General features: G+C 44.7%; 2 protein-coding genes across 2 annotated transcripts in view; both read right to left on the reverse strand.

The window, feature by feature from the left end:
* LOC108444147 (heat shock 70 kDa protein 12A-like) overlaps positions 1 to 19,931 on the reverse strand; it is a 107,452-nt gene that overhangs the window by 32,644 nt on the left and 54,877 nt on the right. The gene's annotated exons all lie outside the window — the stretch shown is intronic.
* LOC108444149 (heat shock 70 kDa protein 12A-like) lies at positions 10,998 to 14,210 on the reverse strand. The gene is made up of 4 exons (XM_017725144.1): positions 13,916 to 14,210; positions 13,599 to 13,823; positions 13,312 to 13,486; positions 10,998 to 12,668 (listed from the first exon to the last, which is right to left on the reverse strand). The coding sequence occupies exons 1-4, from the start codon at positions 14,183 to 14,185 to the stop codon at positions 11,635 to 11,637; spliced, it is 1,704 nt and encodes a 567-aa protein (XP_017580633.1). The 5' UTR covers positions 14,186 to 14,210; the 3' UTR covers positions 10,998 to 11,634.

Here is a 19,931-nt window from a genome sequence, read left to right on the forward strand (position 1 = left end):
CCATCGCCCTGAACTCATCCTCCACTCCCTTGCTGATACATCCAACTATTGCATTGTCATCAGAAACCTTCTGAAGGTGGCAAGTCTCTGTGTAGCTGAAGTCTGTGGTGTAGAGGGTGAAGAGGAAGGGAGAGAGGACAGTTCCTTGTGGAACTCCAGTGTTGCTGACCACTCTGTCTGACACACAGTGCTGCAGGCATACATACTATGGTCTGCCAGTCAGGTAGTCAACAATCCAGGACACAAGGGGGGCATCTACCTGCATCACTGTAAGCTTATGTAAGCTTAAGAACAGACTGGGGCAGTCATGGGCTGGAGGTTAGGGATCCAGCCTCGTGACCGGAAGGTCACCGGTTCGATCCCCAGAGCCGACAGCACATGACTGAGGTGTCCTTGAGCAAGACACCTAACCCCCAACTGCTCCCTGGGCACTGCAGATTGGCCTGCCCACTGCTCTGGGCAAGTGTGCTCACTAATGTGTATGTTGTGGTTCACTTCACGGATGGGTTAAATGCAGAGGTGAAATTTCCCTGTTGTGGGACTAATAAGGGTCTCTTAATTTAGCTTGTTGGCCCCGTCCACACTGATCTCTGCTCCTCTGTTGTTGCTAGACCTGAAGCTGGTGATGGTCCTCATTCCATTCCAGACCTCCCTCATGTTGCTCTGCTGGAGTTTCCACTCCAGCTTCCTCCTATATTTGTTCTTCGCCTCCTTGATAGCTGTCCTCAGTTCCCTCTGGGTCCTTCTCACCTCCACTCTGTCTCCAGCTCCAAAGGCCCTCTTCTTTTTGTTGAGGAGAGCCTTACTGTCCTTTGTTACCCACGGCTTGTGGTTTGGGTAACATTTAACAGTCCTGGTTGGGACAGTGGCGTCCACACAGAAGTTAATGTAGTCCGTGATGCACTCTGTGAGCCCATCGATGTCCTCTCCTTGTGGCTTACAGAGTGCAGACCAATCAGTAGCCTCAAAGCAATCCTGCAGTGCCTCGTAAGTCTCCCCAGACTCCCCATCTCCTCACTATCCGCTTGGTCACAGGCTGACTCTTCACCAGCGGTACATAACAGGAGCTGAGGTGCACCAAGTTGTGTTCTGACCTACCCAGAGGGGGGGGTGGAGCAGCTGTATGCGTCCTTAACATTAGCATACAGCAGGTCCAGTGTTCTTTCCTCTCTGGTGGGACAGTCCACATACTGCGTGAAGTGTGGTAGTGCCTTGGCCATAGCGACTTGGTTAAAGTCACCCGATATGGCGATAAAGGCACTCAGGTGTTGCGTTTGGAGACGTGCTGTAGTTGAGTAAATGACATCACTTGCTGACGTCGGGTTGGCAGAGTGGGGAATGTAGACAGTCACGATGATGGCATGCGCGTTTGGGGGCTTTAGAAGAAAAAGCTCTTCCCCCACCGTCCACAAACTTGAGTGACCGCGTGCGAGCAGCGGGACGACAGCACCAGCGCCTCAGTTTACTATAATTCCCTGTGTCCATGGACCCCTGGATCTGCTACCTTTATCTAAGGGGGGACATTAGCTACCAAAAGCTAAACTGAACAAGTGAGTTTTCAGCCTAGTCTTAAAGATTGAGACTGTGTCTGAGTCCCGAACAGTTTCTGGAAGGTCATTCCAGAGTTTGGGGGCTTTATAAGAAAAAGCTCTTCCCCCAGCTGCAGCCTTAGGAATTCTAGGAACTATTAATAAGCTAGCACTCTGCGATCTGAGTAGTTGTGATGGCTTGTAGTAGGAAATAAGGTCTTGCAGGTACTCAGGAGCGAGCCCATGTAGGGCTTTATATGTCAATAAAAGAATTTTATAATCAATATGGAATTTAACAGGCAGCCAATGAAGTGATGATAGCGCTGGAGTAATATGATAAAATTTACTTTTTTTTAATGTTTAAATTTAATTTTACTTTTAGTGTGGACCCTGGCTGCAGTGTTTTGGACTATTTGTAGTTTGCTTAGATTCCTGCTCGTACATCCTGACAGCACTGCATTACAATAGTCTAGCCTAGAAGTAATAAAGGCATGTACTAGTGGCAGTCCTACAGTAGCAACATATATTATTATAAACAAACTTACATAAACTATGCACAAAAATACAAAATAGAAATAAATCTAGACATGTTAAAGTACAAGAGAAATACAATAAAGTCTCAAAGTATATCTATTTACATATTTACATGGCATATGAGACAGGTTTGCTGTAATTACAGACAGCAGGCACTGAGTGGTATGAGGAGGTCTAACAGCACATATTAAAGACATGACTAACTTTGAGTTGTATCAATACGGTAGTGTAAAGTGCACAGTGAAAAGTGTCAGTACAGTAATAGTTGAGATATTGCACAGTGTGTAATAATCAGAGAAGACATGATCAGGTTCAGCACAGTTCAGACAGCAAGAGATCAGTACCGTCTCTGCAGTAAGGAGACTCGCTGTAGAGCCATATAGCAGTAGGTAAGAAAGATCTAACAGGGGTCTATAACGCAGCGCAGCTGGAACATCCATCCATCCATCCATTATCTTCCACTTCTCCGGAGTTCAGGTTGTGGGGGCAGCATCCTAAGCAATGAGGCTCAGACCTCCCTTTTCCCAGCCACTTCCACTAGCTCCCCAGGGGGGATTCCAAGGTGCTCCCAGGCCAGCTGGGTAATATAGTCAGGCCAGCGTGTCCTGGGACTTTCCCGGGGTCTCCTCCCAGGTGAACTTGCCTGTGACACCTCCTGAGGGAGGCATCCAGGAGGCATCCTAACCAGATGTCCGAACCACCTCAGCTGGCTCCTCTCGATGTGGAGAAGCAGTGGCTCTACTCCCTCAGGGATGACCGAACTTCTCACCCTATCTCTAAGGGAGAGTCCAGACACCCTGCGGAGGAAACTCATTTCGGCCGCTTGTATTTGCAATCTCGTTCTTTCGGTCATTACCCAAAGCTCATGACCATAGGTGATGGTGGAAATGTAGATCGATCGGTAAATTGAGAGCCTTGCCTTATGGCTCAGCTCTTTCTTTACCACAACAGACCGGTAAAGAGCCCACATCACTGCTGACCCAGCACCAATCCGCCTGTCAATCTCACGCTCCCTTTTACCATCACTCATGAACAAGACCCTGAGATACTTAAACTCCTCCACTTGAGGCAAGAGCCTATCCCCAACCCAGAGAGGGCTATCCACCCTTCTCCGCCTGAGAACCATGGCCTCGGATTTGGAGGTACTGATTCTCATCCCGGCTGCTACACACTCAGCTGAAAAATCTGGATAATTAATCCCATGTCTTGAGATGAGACATCAGCCATTGGGAAATTTGCCAGAACTTATGCATTTTCTGATTTGAGTTGTAAGTCAGTTGCTCTAATGGGAGTACTGTTGTGCCCTGGGACAACCATAGGTCAACAGACGGCACATGAGGAGTTGACCACAAAAGCAAAATACATTTCTTGGCCAAAGACACCAATATGAAAAACAGATGTTTTGTCCTATAATCAAATCAAATCAAATCAAATCAAATTTATTTGTATAGCGCTTTTTTACAACGGATGTTGTCACAAAGCAGCTTTACAGAGTTTCAAAAAAGAAAAAGTTTCAAGAGAACTCTAAGAATGTACAGAAACCCCCCGGTGGGCAAGCCAGAGGCAACAGTGGCAAGGAAAAACTCCCTCAGAACTGAGGAAGAAACCTTGGGAGGAACCAGGCTCACCAGGGGGGACCCATCCTCCTCTGGTCAAACTACCTACAAGTGATTTTATTACTAATATTAACAGCAGTAATATTGGTATTATGAATAACTAGGAGTCTATGAAAACATCAGCGTAGGGTGGGCAGCTCATCCGAGGTAGGTGGTTGGGGCATGGGCAGCTGGTCTGAAGTAGGTAGCAGGAGGGCTTGGCAGTCGGTCGTCCTTCAGTGTCCAGCCGGTCATATGGGTGATTGTGTACTCGGAAAGAAAGTAGGTAAATGGAATTAGTTTTATTCTATCCATTTGTACATAAACAGGGAATGTAAACATTTACAGAGTGTGGCTAACGACTCCGGCAGATCTGACTATGACAGCTTAACTGAAAGGAGAGAACCAGAAGGACACACAGACATGGCAGCACTCTGAAACAGTTCGGCATCCCTCCACTCCACCGTCCACAAACTTGAGTGACCGCGTGCGAGCAGCGGGACGACAGCACCAGCGCCTCAGTTTACTATAATTCCCTGTGTCCATGGACCCCTGGATCTGCTACCTTTATCTAAGGGGGGACATTAGCTACCAAAAGCTAAACTGAACAAGTGAGTTTTCAGCCTAGTCTTAAAGATTGAGACTGTGTCTGAGTCCCGAACAGTTTCTGGAAGGTCATTCCAGAGTTTGGGGGCTTTATAAGAAAAAGCTCTTCCCCCAGCTGAAACCTTCTGAATTTTGGGGACTATTAATAATCCAGCGCTCTGGGATCTGAGTGGTCGTGATGGCTCATAATGAGAAATAAGGTCTTGCAGGTACTCGGGAGCGAGACCATGTAGGGCTTTATACATCAATAAAAGGATTTTATAATCAATACGGAATTTAATAGGTAGCCAATGAAGTGATGATAGCACTGGACTGATATGTTCAAATTTTCTAGTTTTAGTGAGGACTCTGGCTGCGGCGTTTTGGACTAATTGGAGTTTGTTTAAATTCCTGCTCGTGCATCCTGACAGTAGTGCGTTACAGTAGTCTAGCCTAGAAGTAATAAAGGCGTGTACTAGTGTTTCTGCATCACGCAGGGACAGGGCATTTCTGATCTTGGCAATGTTGCGAAGATGTAGAAAAGCTGTCCTAGTGATGCTGCCTATGTGTTGATCGAATGATAAATCTGAATCTATTATAACGCCAAGATTTTTTGCTGCTGATCCAGGTGTGGCTGGAAAGTCGGCGAGATTTAAGATTAAATCTGGTGATTTACTTCTGGCTAATTTTGGACCCAGAAGGAGAACCTCTGTTTTGTTACTGTTTAGTAGGAGGAAGTTCTGTGACATCCAGCCTTTCACGTCTTTTACACAGTCCTCCATTTTCTTTAACCTGTATTGGTCATCAGGCTTGGCTGATATGTACAGTTGAGTATCGTCTGCATAACAATGAAAGTTTACGCCATGGTTACTTATAACTGTGCCTAACGGTAACATGTATAGGGTAAATAATAAAGGTCCTAATATAGAGCCCTGCGGAACTCCAAATCTCACTTTTGAATAAGTGGAAGATAAATTGTTTACCCTAACGAACTGATAACGTTCTGATAGGTAAGATCTGAACCATGATAGGGCCGTCCCTGTGACTCCAACCTTGTTTTCTAACCTTTCTAAGAGAATATTGTGGTCTATTGTATCAAAAGCCGCACTGAGGTCAAGTAGCACTAACAGGGATACGCAGCCTTGATCAGAGGCAAGAAAAAGATCATTAGTTATCTTAACTAGAGCCGTCTCAGTGCTGTGGTGTGGCCTGAATCCAGACTGGAATTTTTCATATATATGGTTCTTATGTAGATATGAACTAAGTTGTTGGGCCACAGCTTTTTCTAAGATCTTAGATATAAACGGTAAGTTAGAAACAGGCCTGTAATTAGACAAAACGGTGACATCAAGATTTGGTTTCTTGATCAGAGGTTTGATAACTGCTAGTTTAAAAGCTTTGGGTACATGGCCCAGACTAAGGGACGAGTTTACTATAGTTAAAATAGGGTTTATAATGGCTGGCAGTACTTCTTTAAGTAATTTTGATGGAATTGCATCGAGTGTGCAGGTTGTGCAATTTGCAGAGGAGATAATCTTCTCTAGCTCCAGCTGTGGGAGTGGGTAAAAGGTTTCCAGATTCTTTTCTACAGCTGTGTTTTGTTCTATATCAGCCAAGTCAGATGACAGCCAAGCTGGATTAGAATTTGATACTGTGGGTTGAATTTGTTGTCTAATATTATCAATTTTATTATTAAAGAAGTCCATAAAAACTTCACTGGTGAGAGTTGCTGGGATTTCTGGTTTTTCTGGTACCTGCCTGATTTTGTGTGATTTGGGAAATCACATTAAACAGAACTCTAGGATTATACTTATTATTCTCGATCAGCGAGGCCAGATATGCTGAGCGAGCTTCAGTGAGAGCATTTCTATACTCTATAAGGCTGTCCTTCCAGGCAGTGTGGAACACTTCTAGTTTGGTATGACGCCATTTCCGCTCTAATTTCCGAGCTGTTTGTTTTAAGGTCCGGGTTTTATCGTTGTACCACGGGGCTTTTTCTGCCTTATTCTTTTTATTTTAAGTGGGGCCACATTTTCTAAAGTGGATCGTAATGTATTTTCTAAATAATCGGTTAGTGAATCTAGTTCCATTGGATCTGATGGAGTGGAGACTGGGGTTGATAACTCTGGGAGATTTTCTATAAATTGTAGGGCGGTAAAAGGTTTTATTGTGCGCTTTGTTGAATAACGAGGGGACGTATATATATTATGGCTAAATCGTAGCTCATACGAAATTAAGTAATGGTCGGAGATCACTGTGGTTTGCGGTAGGATATTCAGCTTGTCTATGTTAAGACCTAGTGTCAAAACCAAATCTAACGTATGACTACAGTCGTGTGTCGGCCCGGTTACATTTTGGGTAAGACCAACTGAGTCTAGGATTGAGGTAAATGCCCTTTTTAATGGGTCGTCTACCTTCTCAAAGTGAATATTAAAATCCCCTACAATTATTACTTTATCGTTGCACACAGCCAGGTTTGCAGCGAAGTCACTAAATTCTTTTATAAATTCAGAGTATGGCCCTGGTGGTCTGTAAATGTTAAATAATGAGAACGCCTTCTTTTTTGTGACCGGATTTGTGACGTGAATAGAGAGGACCTCAAAGGAAGTGAAAGTGTCACATTGTTTCTGACTAATATCGAGAGTATTTTGGTATATTACACACACTCCACCTCCCTTGCCTGATAGTCTTGGCCTATGTGCATAATTATAGCCTACAGGCGTGGCTTCATTTAAAGCTAAATATTCATCTGGTCTAACCCACGTTTCAGTAAGACAAAAAAAGTCAAATTTATGATCGCTTATAATTTCGTTTACGACGACTGCTTTAGAGTTTAGTGATCTTATATTAAGTAGTCCAAGTTTTAGATTTAAGGTGCTAGTGCTATCATCAAGTACAGAGTCCATTTCAAGGTTTAAAAGAATCCTCAGTATTTTTTCCAATTCACGGTGAATTCCCCTTCCAATTCATTGGATTCCCCTTCCAATAGAATTGTATCTTATCACATGACCAAAAACAGTGCATATATGTACCTTTTTCCTGTTTACATTTGAAACAAAGATTTGAGCAATCTGAGGAAATCTTATGGAGGTGAACTGGCGTAAGATAAGTCTTATTGATACACTTAAAATTCATTTCTTGAAGGGATGTCGAGCATACTCTAGGTTGTAGGCCTTCCCAAACAAATTTCCAATCATTGTCACTTATGTTCATGCCCAGATCTCATTCCCACATACCCCTCAAATAGGGTAGATGGTATTCAGAAGCTCCTCTATCTCAGTCAGCTCTATTCTTAATTTATCCGTATCATGCAGGGATTTAAGAAAATGTTGAATTTGTAGGTATTTAAAAAATTCAGATTTTGAAATACCAAACTGCTCCTGAATCTGTGAGAAAGATTTCAGAATGCTGCCTGAAAATAAATTTGATATTTGGACGATTCCGGAGCAACTCCATTTAGAAAATCCTACATTCAAGAGCTGATGAGGAAGGTCAGGTTAATAAGCAATTGGCGATAACACTGAAATATGTGGGGGGATTTTAAGATATAGCTTAACGTCTCTCCAGGCTAAAAGTGTATTGGACACTGCACAACTCTGAGAGGCACCGTAGCCTGCGGAAATCATGTATAAATGGCAGGAGTTTAGTTGGTAAAGGCAAACAGACAAAGAGATTCAACATTTAACCATAAAGATTCCCTCCTATCATTACACCAAGTTGACATATTCTTTATCTGAGCAGCCCAATAATATATCTGAAAGTTAGGTATGCCAGCTCCACCTCTGTCTCTAGGTTTCATTAAATTTCTTATTTTTCTTATGGTTCCAGATAAACCTAGAGAATAATTTATTAAGATCTGCAAAAAAGGAAGCATTTAGGTAGCTTGGTATAGACTGGAACAAGTATAGAAATCGTGGAAGAATATTCATCTTCAAGACATTTATCCTGCCAAAAAATGAAATAGGAAGAGAACACCCATTTTTAAGTTCTGTCTTAACTGAACTTACAAGAAGGTTATCATTTTTACTATGAAGATCTTTTAGTGTTGGACAAACAAATAAGCCCAAATATATAAAAACATTTTGCACTAATGTAAAAGGGCAAATAGAATTAAATAAATCTGTTATATGTATGTTAAGTGGCATTGCAGATGATTTGGATATGTTTATGTTATATCTGGAAAGGCGGCTATATTGGTCAAGGCCTTCTAAAAGTACAGGGATCGACTGGGTTGGTTTAGACATATATATCAAAATGTCGTCAGCATAGAGGGATATTTTATGCTCATCCTTTCCCACTAAAATTCCGAAGTGGTCTTTGTTCATCCTAATTCACTGAGCTAAGGGTTCTATGACCAAAGAGAAAAGCTGAGGTGAGAGAGGACATCCTTGTCTCGTTCCCCTTTCAATTTTAAAAGATTCAGATAAAATACCATTGGTGGTTACAGCTACCCTTGGGTCTGCATATAGATGCTTAACAAACTTAATAAAATTATCCCCTAAATTAAATTTTTTAGCACTGCAATTAAAAAGGCCCATTCCATTTTTCCACATTTCCACTTTTCGGCATCTAGTGAAATTATAAGCGAAGGGTATTTGCGTCTTTGTCGGACCCAAAACTCTTTCTGTTAAACCCACATTGATCAGCATGAATAATTTGAGGTAAAATATTTTCAAGTCTTCTTGCTAAAACTTTAGCAAATATCTTGCAGTCCGTATTGAGCAGACTTATAGGCCTGTAGGATGAGCAGACTTGGGGATCTTTATCTTTTTTTAAGATTAAGCAGATTGAGGCTGGTTTCCCAGTCTCTGGAATGGTACCTTGATCTAGCAGGTCTTGCAGAACTAATAGCAGAATAGGTTGGAGTTCTGGCCAGAATGTTTTATAGAATTAAATTGGGAAACCATCTGGTCCCGGTGCTTTATTAGAAGACAGAGATTGAATCACCCCCCAGATTTCTTCAGGGGAGATAGGTGCATTAAGATTTCCTCTCTCTATTTCTAAAATAGTGGGTAACAGGTGGTCTGTGAAAACAGCCAAGAAAAAAAAAACAAAGAAGAGAAAGAAAAAAAAGCCTTTCAATAAAAAGTAAATTGAGCTACTGTAGCTTGCTGCAGAAGAACTGAAAAGATGCAGTAACTTGCATGTTGTCCAGAAAAAAATATCAAATGCTGAGTCATTTTAGATTATTCAGTAGCAAAAACAGGCAGAGTCTCAACAGGTAACTGGTCCTATTCGAGTCCCAAACAGAGCAATTAAATGACCATAAGAACGAAAAACTAATTAAACGTTACTTGTATGACGTTGCACGTACCAGTTGTATGCACCTAAACAAACCTGTTGAGCCTGTCATTATTCCATCCAGATATATTCCAGTTCCCTGTTAGATAGAATAATCAATCAATTCTACAACATTGAGATCTGCATGTCGGCAGTTTAAGTAGTCTCTTTGATAGAGTTCAGGAAAGCTTGTGCTTCGTCTGGTGAAGAAAACGCCAACATTTAATTTCTTTTTCAAGCAACGCAACTTCGCTGGGTAGCTGAATCCTCAAAACATCTTGAGATCCAGGAGGGCCTTCCTCACCGCACTGAACTTTCGCCTTCTCTTTAGCCCCTCGGATGAGAGATCCTGGTAGAACCTCAGGTGGTTATCTTTGTAGAGGACATCTCACTTCCTGAGTGCTGCCTGAAAGACCAATTCCCTATCCGTGTAACACAGAAAGCGAATGAGCACACTCTGGGTGGGTGTCCCCTCCGGCGGGGCAGGGGCGAGAGAGCGATGTGCCCGCTCAATCTCAATCTGCACTTCGGAGGGTAGGTTCAGACATTCCAATAACTTGAGACTCAAAAATTTGGCGAGAGTCATAGTTCCCTCAGTCTTCTCGGGCAAGTCCACTATTCTGAGGTTTTTACGCCACCCTCTGTTCTCCAGATCGTCCATCTTAGCTTGTAACTGTGTAATGTGGCTTTTCATTGTAGCAAGCTGCCCTTCTTGAGCCAAGAGGCATCTTCAGTTGTAGAGATTCTGGCTTCTGCTTCAGTTAGCAGAGTCTCATTCGACACCACTCTCTCAGACAGCCCCACAAGAGATGTTCGCACAGATGAGAGAGAGGTTTTAATGGTGTCTAAGCGGCCATCGATCGCATCCAAGCGGTTTGAGATATTTCAGTTAGCAAGTCGCTTGAAGCTGTAGTTTGCGATGTGGCCTCCTCTTGATCGACATTCCTTTTCTTTGTGCTTCTTTGGGGTCTGGAGGATGTTAAAACCGGGAAATCTCGCACTTCTTGAGTCTCTGACGTTTTCTCAAAGTTAAACGGACAATAACTGGAAAAAAATGACTTACTTAAAAAAAAAAAAAACTTAATACTTCACTGGAGCGGAGCTCGCGTTCAAGCGGCCATTTCCCACAAGGTCACATGACCCCCCCCCTCCCCAAATTGATTTGATTTGTTGGGGTTTTTTTGTTTTTTTGAATGGTTAATAATAAAATGTGAAAAACTTTAACTTGTACTTTTAAATGAATTAATGAATGCATTTCTCTAAATTTCTGGTTGACTGTTGCAGCACAAATTTATTTAGCAAAACATACTTAAAATTTTAGATTGGTTTAGTCACATGAAACATGATGTCTTATACATATAATAGAGTGAACTGTTCTTAAGAATCTTGAGAAAATTAAATGTTGAATCCCTGAACAAAAGAAATAAAAATCATGTATAATTCCGCACAAAACATCATTTTTATTTCTCATGCAACACAAGATCTCTCATATATATTATCTGTAATATATTTCACTTGCCTCTTTGATCCTTGAATTTATTTCAGTTTCAACAAATACATACATAGACACATAAATATTTTGCATATAGACATTTTGTAAGTTTCTGAAAGGACCGGCCGTTTTTGGTCCGTTTATGAAGAGGAACCAGAGAGCGGATCACACCTGTCCTGTTAGAATCTCTCAGTCTCAGCGGGCATGCCCGGTGCAGGAAGAGAGAACCACTCTTCTTTAAAAATTCATAACTAATTAGGAATCTTTAGGGTTTTTTTATACATATATAATCAATTGTTCTGTTATAAAATAATATTTTACACAATTCTTGCTGAACTCAATATCAGACATAATGTAATTTCTGGAAATAAATTTATTTGCATCATTAGTACCAGGTGGTTGGTGTAGTTTAGTGGTTAAAACTGTACCTTATGCTGTAGACTGGGGTTTAATCCTTGCCTGGGTAAACACCCTGTACTGTACAAATTAGAGTCCTTAGAAAAGACTCCCAACACTACCTTTGCCTTCCTCTGTAGAATGATCACATTGTAAGTTGCTCTGGATAAGAGCATCAGCCAAATGTTGCAAACAAATGCTTTACATTTCTGGATGACATTAATTACTTGGACATGAAGTCCATTTTGACTGAAGTGGTCTCACCAGAATCAACATCCGTGGCGGTTGCCTGCATCTCAGTGAAACCAAACTTGATTTCAAGGATTACTGAACGATTCCTGCCCTGTGAGATCTTTGGCATTGACACTACTAAAGATCCAATCTTCCTCATTCCCTCCTCATCTACAAACTCAGCAGTTTCCTTCTCAGTGCAGTAAAAACTGAAGGGCAGTTCTCTTTGATCTATCTCAAGTGCATTAAATATGTACTGTTCAGCTTCATCAAAAGGAATGGACTCATCCTTCTTCACTAGGCAGTGGAAGCAAACATCACAGTAATGAACTCCATCCTTGCTGACATATTTGCTCTTGCCCTTGTGTTTGATCTTATCAAAAAAGTGCACGACTGCGATCCCATAAGTGAAAACACTGATCCGTGATTCCACCACATTTGGCATCATGCCAAACATAACAGCTCCGTTCACAATGGCCATTTGAGCATCCACAGGGCAGAGCACCTGACACTTAGACCCAAACTTCTCCTTGACAAACCTGTTCACGTAAGGACTCAGGGCAAAGCCTCCAACTAAGAAGATGTATCTGATGTTCAGTGTGGGCTTTTTCAATATTTCTTTCATCAGGCTTTCTATGCCCCTAACACTATCCTCATGCAGATCTTTCAGCTTTGCCCCTGACAGCAGTATTTGTCCACTTTCCCAGTCAACATCGTTGTCTCTGCTAAAGTAGGCTTCTATGTCATCTACTTTACTGGCTATCTGTTGTAAACTGTATGGACACTGCACCAGCACCTCTCCATCATATCGTTTACAGATGGAAAAATCATACATCAACCGCTGAAGCTCACTGGGATGATGTTTCTCAAACTCATCAAACACCTTTTCAGAGAAGATCTCTCTGATGAATGCTTTGAAGTTCTTGTCCACTGTCTGGCCACCCATGTTATTTCCTGATACCCTGTGCAGCTCCTTTAGATGACCCCCTTCCACCACCTCATGCACCGTGATGTCAATGGTTCCACCTAAAAGGGCAAAAACCAAGAGCCAAAATGTAGCAAAAGTAAGAAAAAACAACCCATAGTAATGATACTGATTTTGGGCACAGTCTAACCTACAGTACTTATATAAGAGAGACAGATTTCTACATTGGTATAACCACTTCTATAAGACATTGTTTTGCATATTACAGAAAAACACTTTAGACCATTTAAGTAAATTATGTCCACTCTTATCTTCCAAAGGCCACTGTGGCTGCACACTTTTATTCCAAGCAAACACTTAATTAATTTTAGCCTTCAAACAACTGATCAGGTGTTCTCCTGACCAGCCCAACATTAGCTAAGATTATAATGTTAGCTCAGTTAGGCAAAAAACACACCTTTTCACATTCATACCAAACATTTTATATTTCAAATTAATCTAAATGTAGGTATTACAATATAAGTCACTCTACAGTTTCTTATCAGGTTAAATGAATAACTGGGTCTAATCATCTAAACCACTCATCCTTCTGGGTTATGGTGGGGTGCTGGAGCCTATCCCAGCTGTCATTGGGCGAATGTTAGCAGAACATAAAAAACAAATTCAGTTTTGATGACAACAAACTAAATCTAGGTTTGTTATGTGGTAAAAAAAAGAACATGAAACAATTTGGAATCTACAGACCTCCACAGTCCACCACCATGTACTGTGTTCCTGGAACTTGTTCTATTATCTCTGCTTCTGTAAGATCTCCTTCCATAAAACCTTCCTTTGGGAGCTGTTTACACCATACAGATGCAGCTTCTGGTTCCAGAGCTACAATCAGTCTTTCAGGCTCAGATTCTGTCACCAAACCAGCCTAAACATAAAGGTTTCACACATTATTCTTCATAATCTGGAATAGCGCTGGATACTATAGCCAAAATCCCAGTAATGTTAAAATAAAGTATTACAGTATATCATCACATCACCTCTGTAGCTGCTTCTCTCATGAACTGTTTAGCTGCTGCACTCCAGATGGCTGGAACCGTCAAAACCCATGTAGCATCGGAGGCAGAATACGTTACTCCAGCTGTGTGCTTTCCAATCATATCCAGGGCGTGATCTTTCATGAATTTCAGGCTCTCAGAGAACACTTTCATAGCTCTCATTTCTTTCCCATTTTTGGCAGTCATCATAAAGTCTCTGTGTAATTCCTGAGGAATAAATACAGAAACTGTGGATCACCATCTGTTCATTTAGTTATGAATATGAAACAATAACAAACATGTACCTAAATAAACCCTACCTTGCCAAAAAGCTCCATTTTGAAGTTGTCGAAGAGGAAAAGCTTCTTTGCTTCATTTTTCCGTGTTTGCCTGGTGTACGTCATGACAGCGTCATAGCCAAACTTTAGAAAATTTTCATCTTCATCAAACAAAATGCAGGTAGGTGTTTTTGGAGTGTACAGACTGTACTCTTCACCCCATTTAGGCTGCCGAACCTGTTGTGATTCTGAAAACTTGAAGCAGTAACCAGTAAATGCTGTGCCAAAATCGATAGCGATATAAACTTCCATTTCTCTAACAGCAGAGAAACGCTCCTGTCAGGATTGAGAGCAGTCAGTGGGGAAAAAGAAACAAGCTCACTATTATAAGAGCAGAGTTTACTTTCACTTCTCTCAGTCCAGCCCACAGCCAAACTGGGCGTTCCCTGGGTACAAAAGGACCAGAAGCATCTTCATTCCTTCACTCAACTTTCCAGTCCTTGCCTTTTCAGCTTGAAACTTTCCTCAGGTGAGCCTTTAATGTTTATTGCTCTATTTTACATTAAAAAAAAAAAAGAGATGGTCTTTAACAGACTGAACCATGAGAAAGCCTCTAATCAGTTTAAAAAGGTATTTATGCTATAATCTAGCATATGAAAATCTTTTTTGGGAAGTATTTTTAGTCTGTGTCAATCTTTTTTGTAGAACACAATATTAAATTTATTATAAGCAGCTTGAAAAAGATTGTCATTCACATGAACCAGCAGCTTCCTTAATCTGCTTTTTTTCCTTTTCTATTGTATACACACTGTCCTGCTATGATAATTTAAAATAGTCTCTAAACCGGTTATCTGAAGCATTTTAGTCACTAAACTATTGTTTCTTTTTTTAACAGCATGTCACATCAGTGTGAATACATCACAAATGAAAGGTGAGGAATGCTTTATATATAGGTTTGGCCTTTTACCCTAGATGGCGCCCACTGTGGCAGACGTCTTTGCGTGCTCCTCCTGCAACTGATGCTATTTATTCCTTATGTTAACTTTAGTATTTATTTTAAGTGTACAGAACATCTACGGTACAGTCAGTTACAGTAAAGAGGCACTCCTGGAGATCGGTGAAGTTCATCATGAACTTACCTTTAGCCTCTCAGACTTCAAATTCCTCTCCTTGGATCACCACCTTATCGTGGTGGAGGGGTTTGCGTGCTTGAATGATCTTAGGAGCTATGTTGTCTGGAGCAAAAGCTTCTGGTAGGGTCTCCCATGGCAAACTGGTCCTAGGTGACAGGTCAGACAAAGTGTGATCCATAATTACCCCTATGAAGACACAAAAACAGGACTTGTGTACCCTGCCCGGAACAGGGTTACCGGGGCCCCACCCTGGAGCCAGGCCTGGGGGAGGGGCTCGCCAGCGAGCGTCTGGTGGCCGGGCATTTACTCATGGTGCCCGGCCGGGCCCAGCCCGAAGGAGTTACATGAGTCCCCCCTCCCATCGACCCACCACCAATGGGAGGGGCAGTAGTAGGGGTTCGGTGCGTTGTGGATCGGGCAGTGTCCGAAGGCGTGGGCCTTGGCGTTCTGATCCTCGGTTGCTGAAACTGGCTTTTGGAACTTGGAACGTTACCTCACTGGCGGGGAAGGAGCCTGAGTTGGTGCGCGAGGTTGAGAGATACCGGCTAGATATAGTCGGGTTCACCTCAACACACAGCTTGGGCTCTGGGTCCAATCTCCTTGAGAGGGGCTGGACTTTATTCTTTTCTGGAGTTGCCCATGGTGAGAGGCGGCGGGCAGGTGTGGGCTTTCTCATAGCCCCTCGACTCGGTGCCTGTATGTTGGGGTTTTCTCCGGTGGACGAGAGGGTAGCTTCCCTACGCCTTCGGGTTGGGGAACGGGTCCTGACTGTTGTCTGTGCTTATGCACCGAACAGCAGTTCAGAGTACCCAGCCTTCTTAGAGTCCTTGGGAAGGGTGCTTGAAAGTGCTCCTCCTGGAGACTCTATTGTCCTACTGGGGGAATTCAACGCTCACGTGGGCAATGACAGTGAGACATGGAGGGGTGTGATTGGGAGGAATGGCCTCTCTGATCTGAACCCGAGTGGTGTTCAGTTTTTGGACTTCTGCGCAAACCACAGTTTGTCCATCACGAACACCATGTTTGAACACAAGGATGTCCATAAGTGCACATGGCACCAGGACACCCTAGGCCGCAGTTCAATGATTGACTTTGTAGTCGTGTCATCGGACTTGCGGCCATGTGTTTTGGACACTCGGGTAAAGAGAGGAGCTGAGCTGTCAACTGATCACCACCTGGTGGTGAGTTGGATCAGGTGGTGGGGGAAGATGCCGGTCAGACCAGGCAAGCCCAAACGCATAGTGAGGGTTTGCTGGGAACGTCTGGCAGAAGAACCTGTCAGATTGATCTTTAACTCACACCTCCGTCAGAACTTTGACCAGATATCGGGGGAGGTGGGGGACATTGACTCAGAATGGGCCATGTTCCGTTCCTCCATTGCTGAAGCGGCTGACTGTAGCTGTGGCCGTAAGGTAGTTGGTGCCTGTTGGGGCGGAAATCCTCGAACCCGGTGGTGGACACCCCAGGTGAGAGATGCCGTCAAGCTGAAGAAGGAGTCCTACCGGGCATGGTTGGCCTGTGGGACACCAGAGGCAGCTGGCAAGTATCGACAGGCCAAGCGATCTGCGGCTTCAGTTGTTGCCAAGGCAAAAACCCGTGTATGGGAGGAGTTTGGTGAGGCCTTGGAAACTGACTTTAAGTCGGCTCCGAAAAGATTCTGGCAAACCATCAGGCGACTCAGAAGGGGAAAGCAGTGTGCCACTAGCACTGTATATAGTGGAGATGGTGTGCTGCTGACTTCGACTGAAGACGTCATTGGGCGGTGGAAGGAATACTTTGAGGACCTTCTCAATCCCACCGACACGTTCTCCAGTGAGGAGGCTGAGTCTGGGGACATGGGAATAGGCTTGTCCATTACTGAGGCCGAAGTCGCTAAGGTAGTTAAGAAGCTCCTTGGTGGCAAGGCTCCAGGGGTGGATGAGATCCGCCCTGAGTTCCTCAAGGCTCTGGATGTTGTGGGGCTGTCTTGGCTGACACGCCTTTTCAACATTGCGTGGACATCGGGGGTGGTGCCACTGGATTGGCAGACTGGGGTGGTGGTGCCTCTTTTTAAAAAAGGGGACTGGAGGGTGTGTTCCAACTACAGGGGAATCACACTCCTCAGCCTCCCTGGCAAGGTCTATGCAGGGGTACTGGAGAAGAGAGTCCGGCTTATAGTCGAACCTCGGATCCAGGAGGAACAGTGCGGGTTCTGCCCTGGTCGTGGAACACTGGACCAACTCTTCACCCTCTCCAGGATTCTGGAGGGTTCATGGGAGTTTGCCCAACCAGTCCACATGTGCTTTGTGGATCTGGAGAAGGCATTCGACTGTGTTCCCCGAGGTATTCTGTGGGAGGTGCTTCGGGAGTACGGGGTACATGGCTCTTTGCTACGAGCCATTCAGGCCCTGTACAAACAAAGCTGGAGTTTGGTTCGCATAGCCGGCAGTAAGTCAGACTCGTTCCCAGTGAGAGTTGGACTCCGTCAGGGCTGCCCTTTGTCACCGATTCTATTCATAATTTTTATGGATAGAATTTCTAGGCGCAGCCAAGGGATGGAGGGTGTCCGGTTTGGTGACCTCAGGGTCACATCACTGCTGTTTGCAGATGATGTGGTCCTATTGGGGACATCAGGCCGCGAACTTCAGCTTTCGCTGGATCGGTTTGCAGCCGAGTGTGAAGCGGCTGGGATGAGAATCAGTACCTCTAAATCCGAGACCATGGTTCTCAGGCGGAAAAGGGTGGAGAGCCCTCTCTGGGTCGGGGATAGGCTCTTACCTCAAGTGGAGGAGTTCAAGTATCTCGGGGTCTTGTTCACGAGTGATGGTACAAGGGAGCGGGAGATTGACAGGCGGATTGGTGCTGGGTCAGCAGTGATGCGGGCTCTTTACCGGTCTGTTGTGGTAAAGAAAGAGCTGAGCCATAAGGCGAGGCTCTCGATTTACCGGTCGATCTACGTTCCCACCCTCACCTATGGTCATGAGCTTTGGGTAATGACCGAAAGAATAAGATCGCGAATACAAGTGGCCGAAATGAGTTTCCTCCGCAGGGTGTCTGGACTCTCCCTTAGAGATAGGGTGAGAAGTTCAGTCATCCGGGAGGGACTCGGAGTAGAGCCGCTGCTTCTTCACGTTGAGAGGAGCCAGCTGAGGTGGTTCGGGCATCTGGTTAGGATGCCTCCTGGACGCCTCCCTCGGGAGGGGTCACAGGCGAGTCCACCTGGGAGGAGACCCCGTGGAAGACCCAGGACACGCTGGCGCGACTATATCGCCCAGCTGGCCTGGGTGCGCCTCGGAATCCCCCTTGGAGAGCTGGTGGAAGTGGCTGGGGAAAGGGAGGTCTGGGCTTCATTGCTTAGGATGCTGCCCCCGCGACCCGAACCCCGGACAAGCGGAAGATAATGGATGGATGGATGTATGGACTTCAACTTTCTCTTACGCTCGCACTCCACTGGCACCAGCCGGCAAGGCGCAGCAGCACCGGCCTCGGGTGAGCGGCGCAGCTGACGAACAGAGCGGCCAAAGCGGAAGCGGGGCAAGAGAGGTGGGCTACATGCTAGGCTAAAGGCTAGGGCTACACGACCACCACTACCTAGCCTGCTGCTAGCTAATGTTCACTCCCTCGAAAACGAGCTGGATGAGCTTATAACCCAGCGTGAGATCAGAGAGTGCTGTGCTCTTATCCTCACAGAGACCTGGCTCTCGGACAGCACGCCAGACTCGGCAATCCAGCTGGAAATGCACTCCGTTCACCGTGGGGACCGCACGGCAGCGTCGGGGAAGAACAAATGCGGCGGTCTCTGCATCTACGTGAGCAACAGGTGGTGTACGGACGTAAAGACTGTTGAAAAACATTGTTCAGCTGACTTAGAGCTGCTGATGGTGAAGTGCAGAGCCTTTTATCTGTCTAGAGAGTTCAGCTCTGCGCACATTCTGGCTGCTTACATCCCGTTACGCGCGAACTCTGCCATGGTGCTAGGGCTGCTGCATGACGCCATCAGTAAACAAGAGACCACGCACCCGGGCGCCGCATTCATTATTGCCGCCGACTTCAATCACTGCAACCTGAGGACTGTCCTCCCCAAGTATCATCAGCACGTGGGCTTTCCAACAAGGGAGAGTAACATACTCGACCAAGTTTACAGCAACGTGAGGGGGGCCTACAGGGCCGTGCCTCGGCCACACTTCGGACAGTCCGATCACATCTCCATATTCTCCATACTGTTGATCTAGAGGACCATGCTTCTGGGGTAATGGGCTACATCAGCAGTTGCATTGAAAGTGTTGTCCCTACAAGGCGCTGTAAAAAATACCCCAACCAGAAACCCTGGTTAAACGGTGAAGTTCAGTCCATGCTACGTGCCCGCCATGCTGCATTTCTTTCAGGCAACATTGAAGATTACAAAAGGTCCAGATATGACCTGCATAGATCTATCAGAGAGGCCAAGAGACAGTATAGGCTGAAGCTGGAAGACTACTACACCACCACGGACTCCCAGCGCATGTCACAAGGACTACAGCACATCACCCACTACCAGCAGACGAGCAGGGCGGTCACAAACAGCCACACTACGGTACCGGATGAGCTAAATGAGTTTTATGCTCACTTCAAGGTCCTCAACCCTGGCCGGCCAAGAGACACTATGGCCACACGAACACATCACTCACTGTGTCATCAGTGGATGTGTGCAGGACCTTGAGGAGAATAAACCCACGGAGAGCAGCCGGCCCAGACAACATCCCTGGGCGTGCACTCAGGGTTTGTTCATCAGAACTGGCCGATGTGTTAGTGGACATATTCAATCTGTCCATCACGCAAGCTTTTGTGCCACCCTGCTTCAAGTCAACCACCATCATACCCCTCCCAAAGAAAAGCATTGTGACAAGCCTAAATGACTATTGCCCTGTTGTACTCACCCCAATCATGATGAAGTACTTCGAGAGAAT

The sequence above is a fragment of the Pygocentrus nattereri genome, chromosome 6 (assembly GCF_015220715.1).
Source record: "Pygocentrus nattereri isolate fPygNat1 chromosome 6, fPygNat1.pri, whole genome shotgun sequence".
Classification (NCBI taxonomy): Eukaryota; Metazoa; Chordata; class Actinopteri; order Characiformes; family Serrasalmidae; genus Pygocentrus; species Pygocentrus nattereri.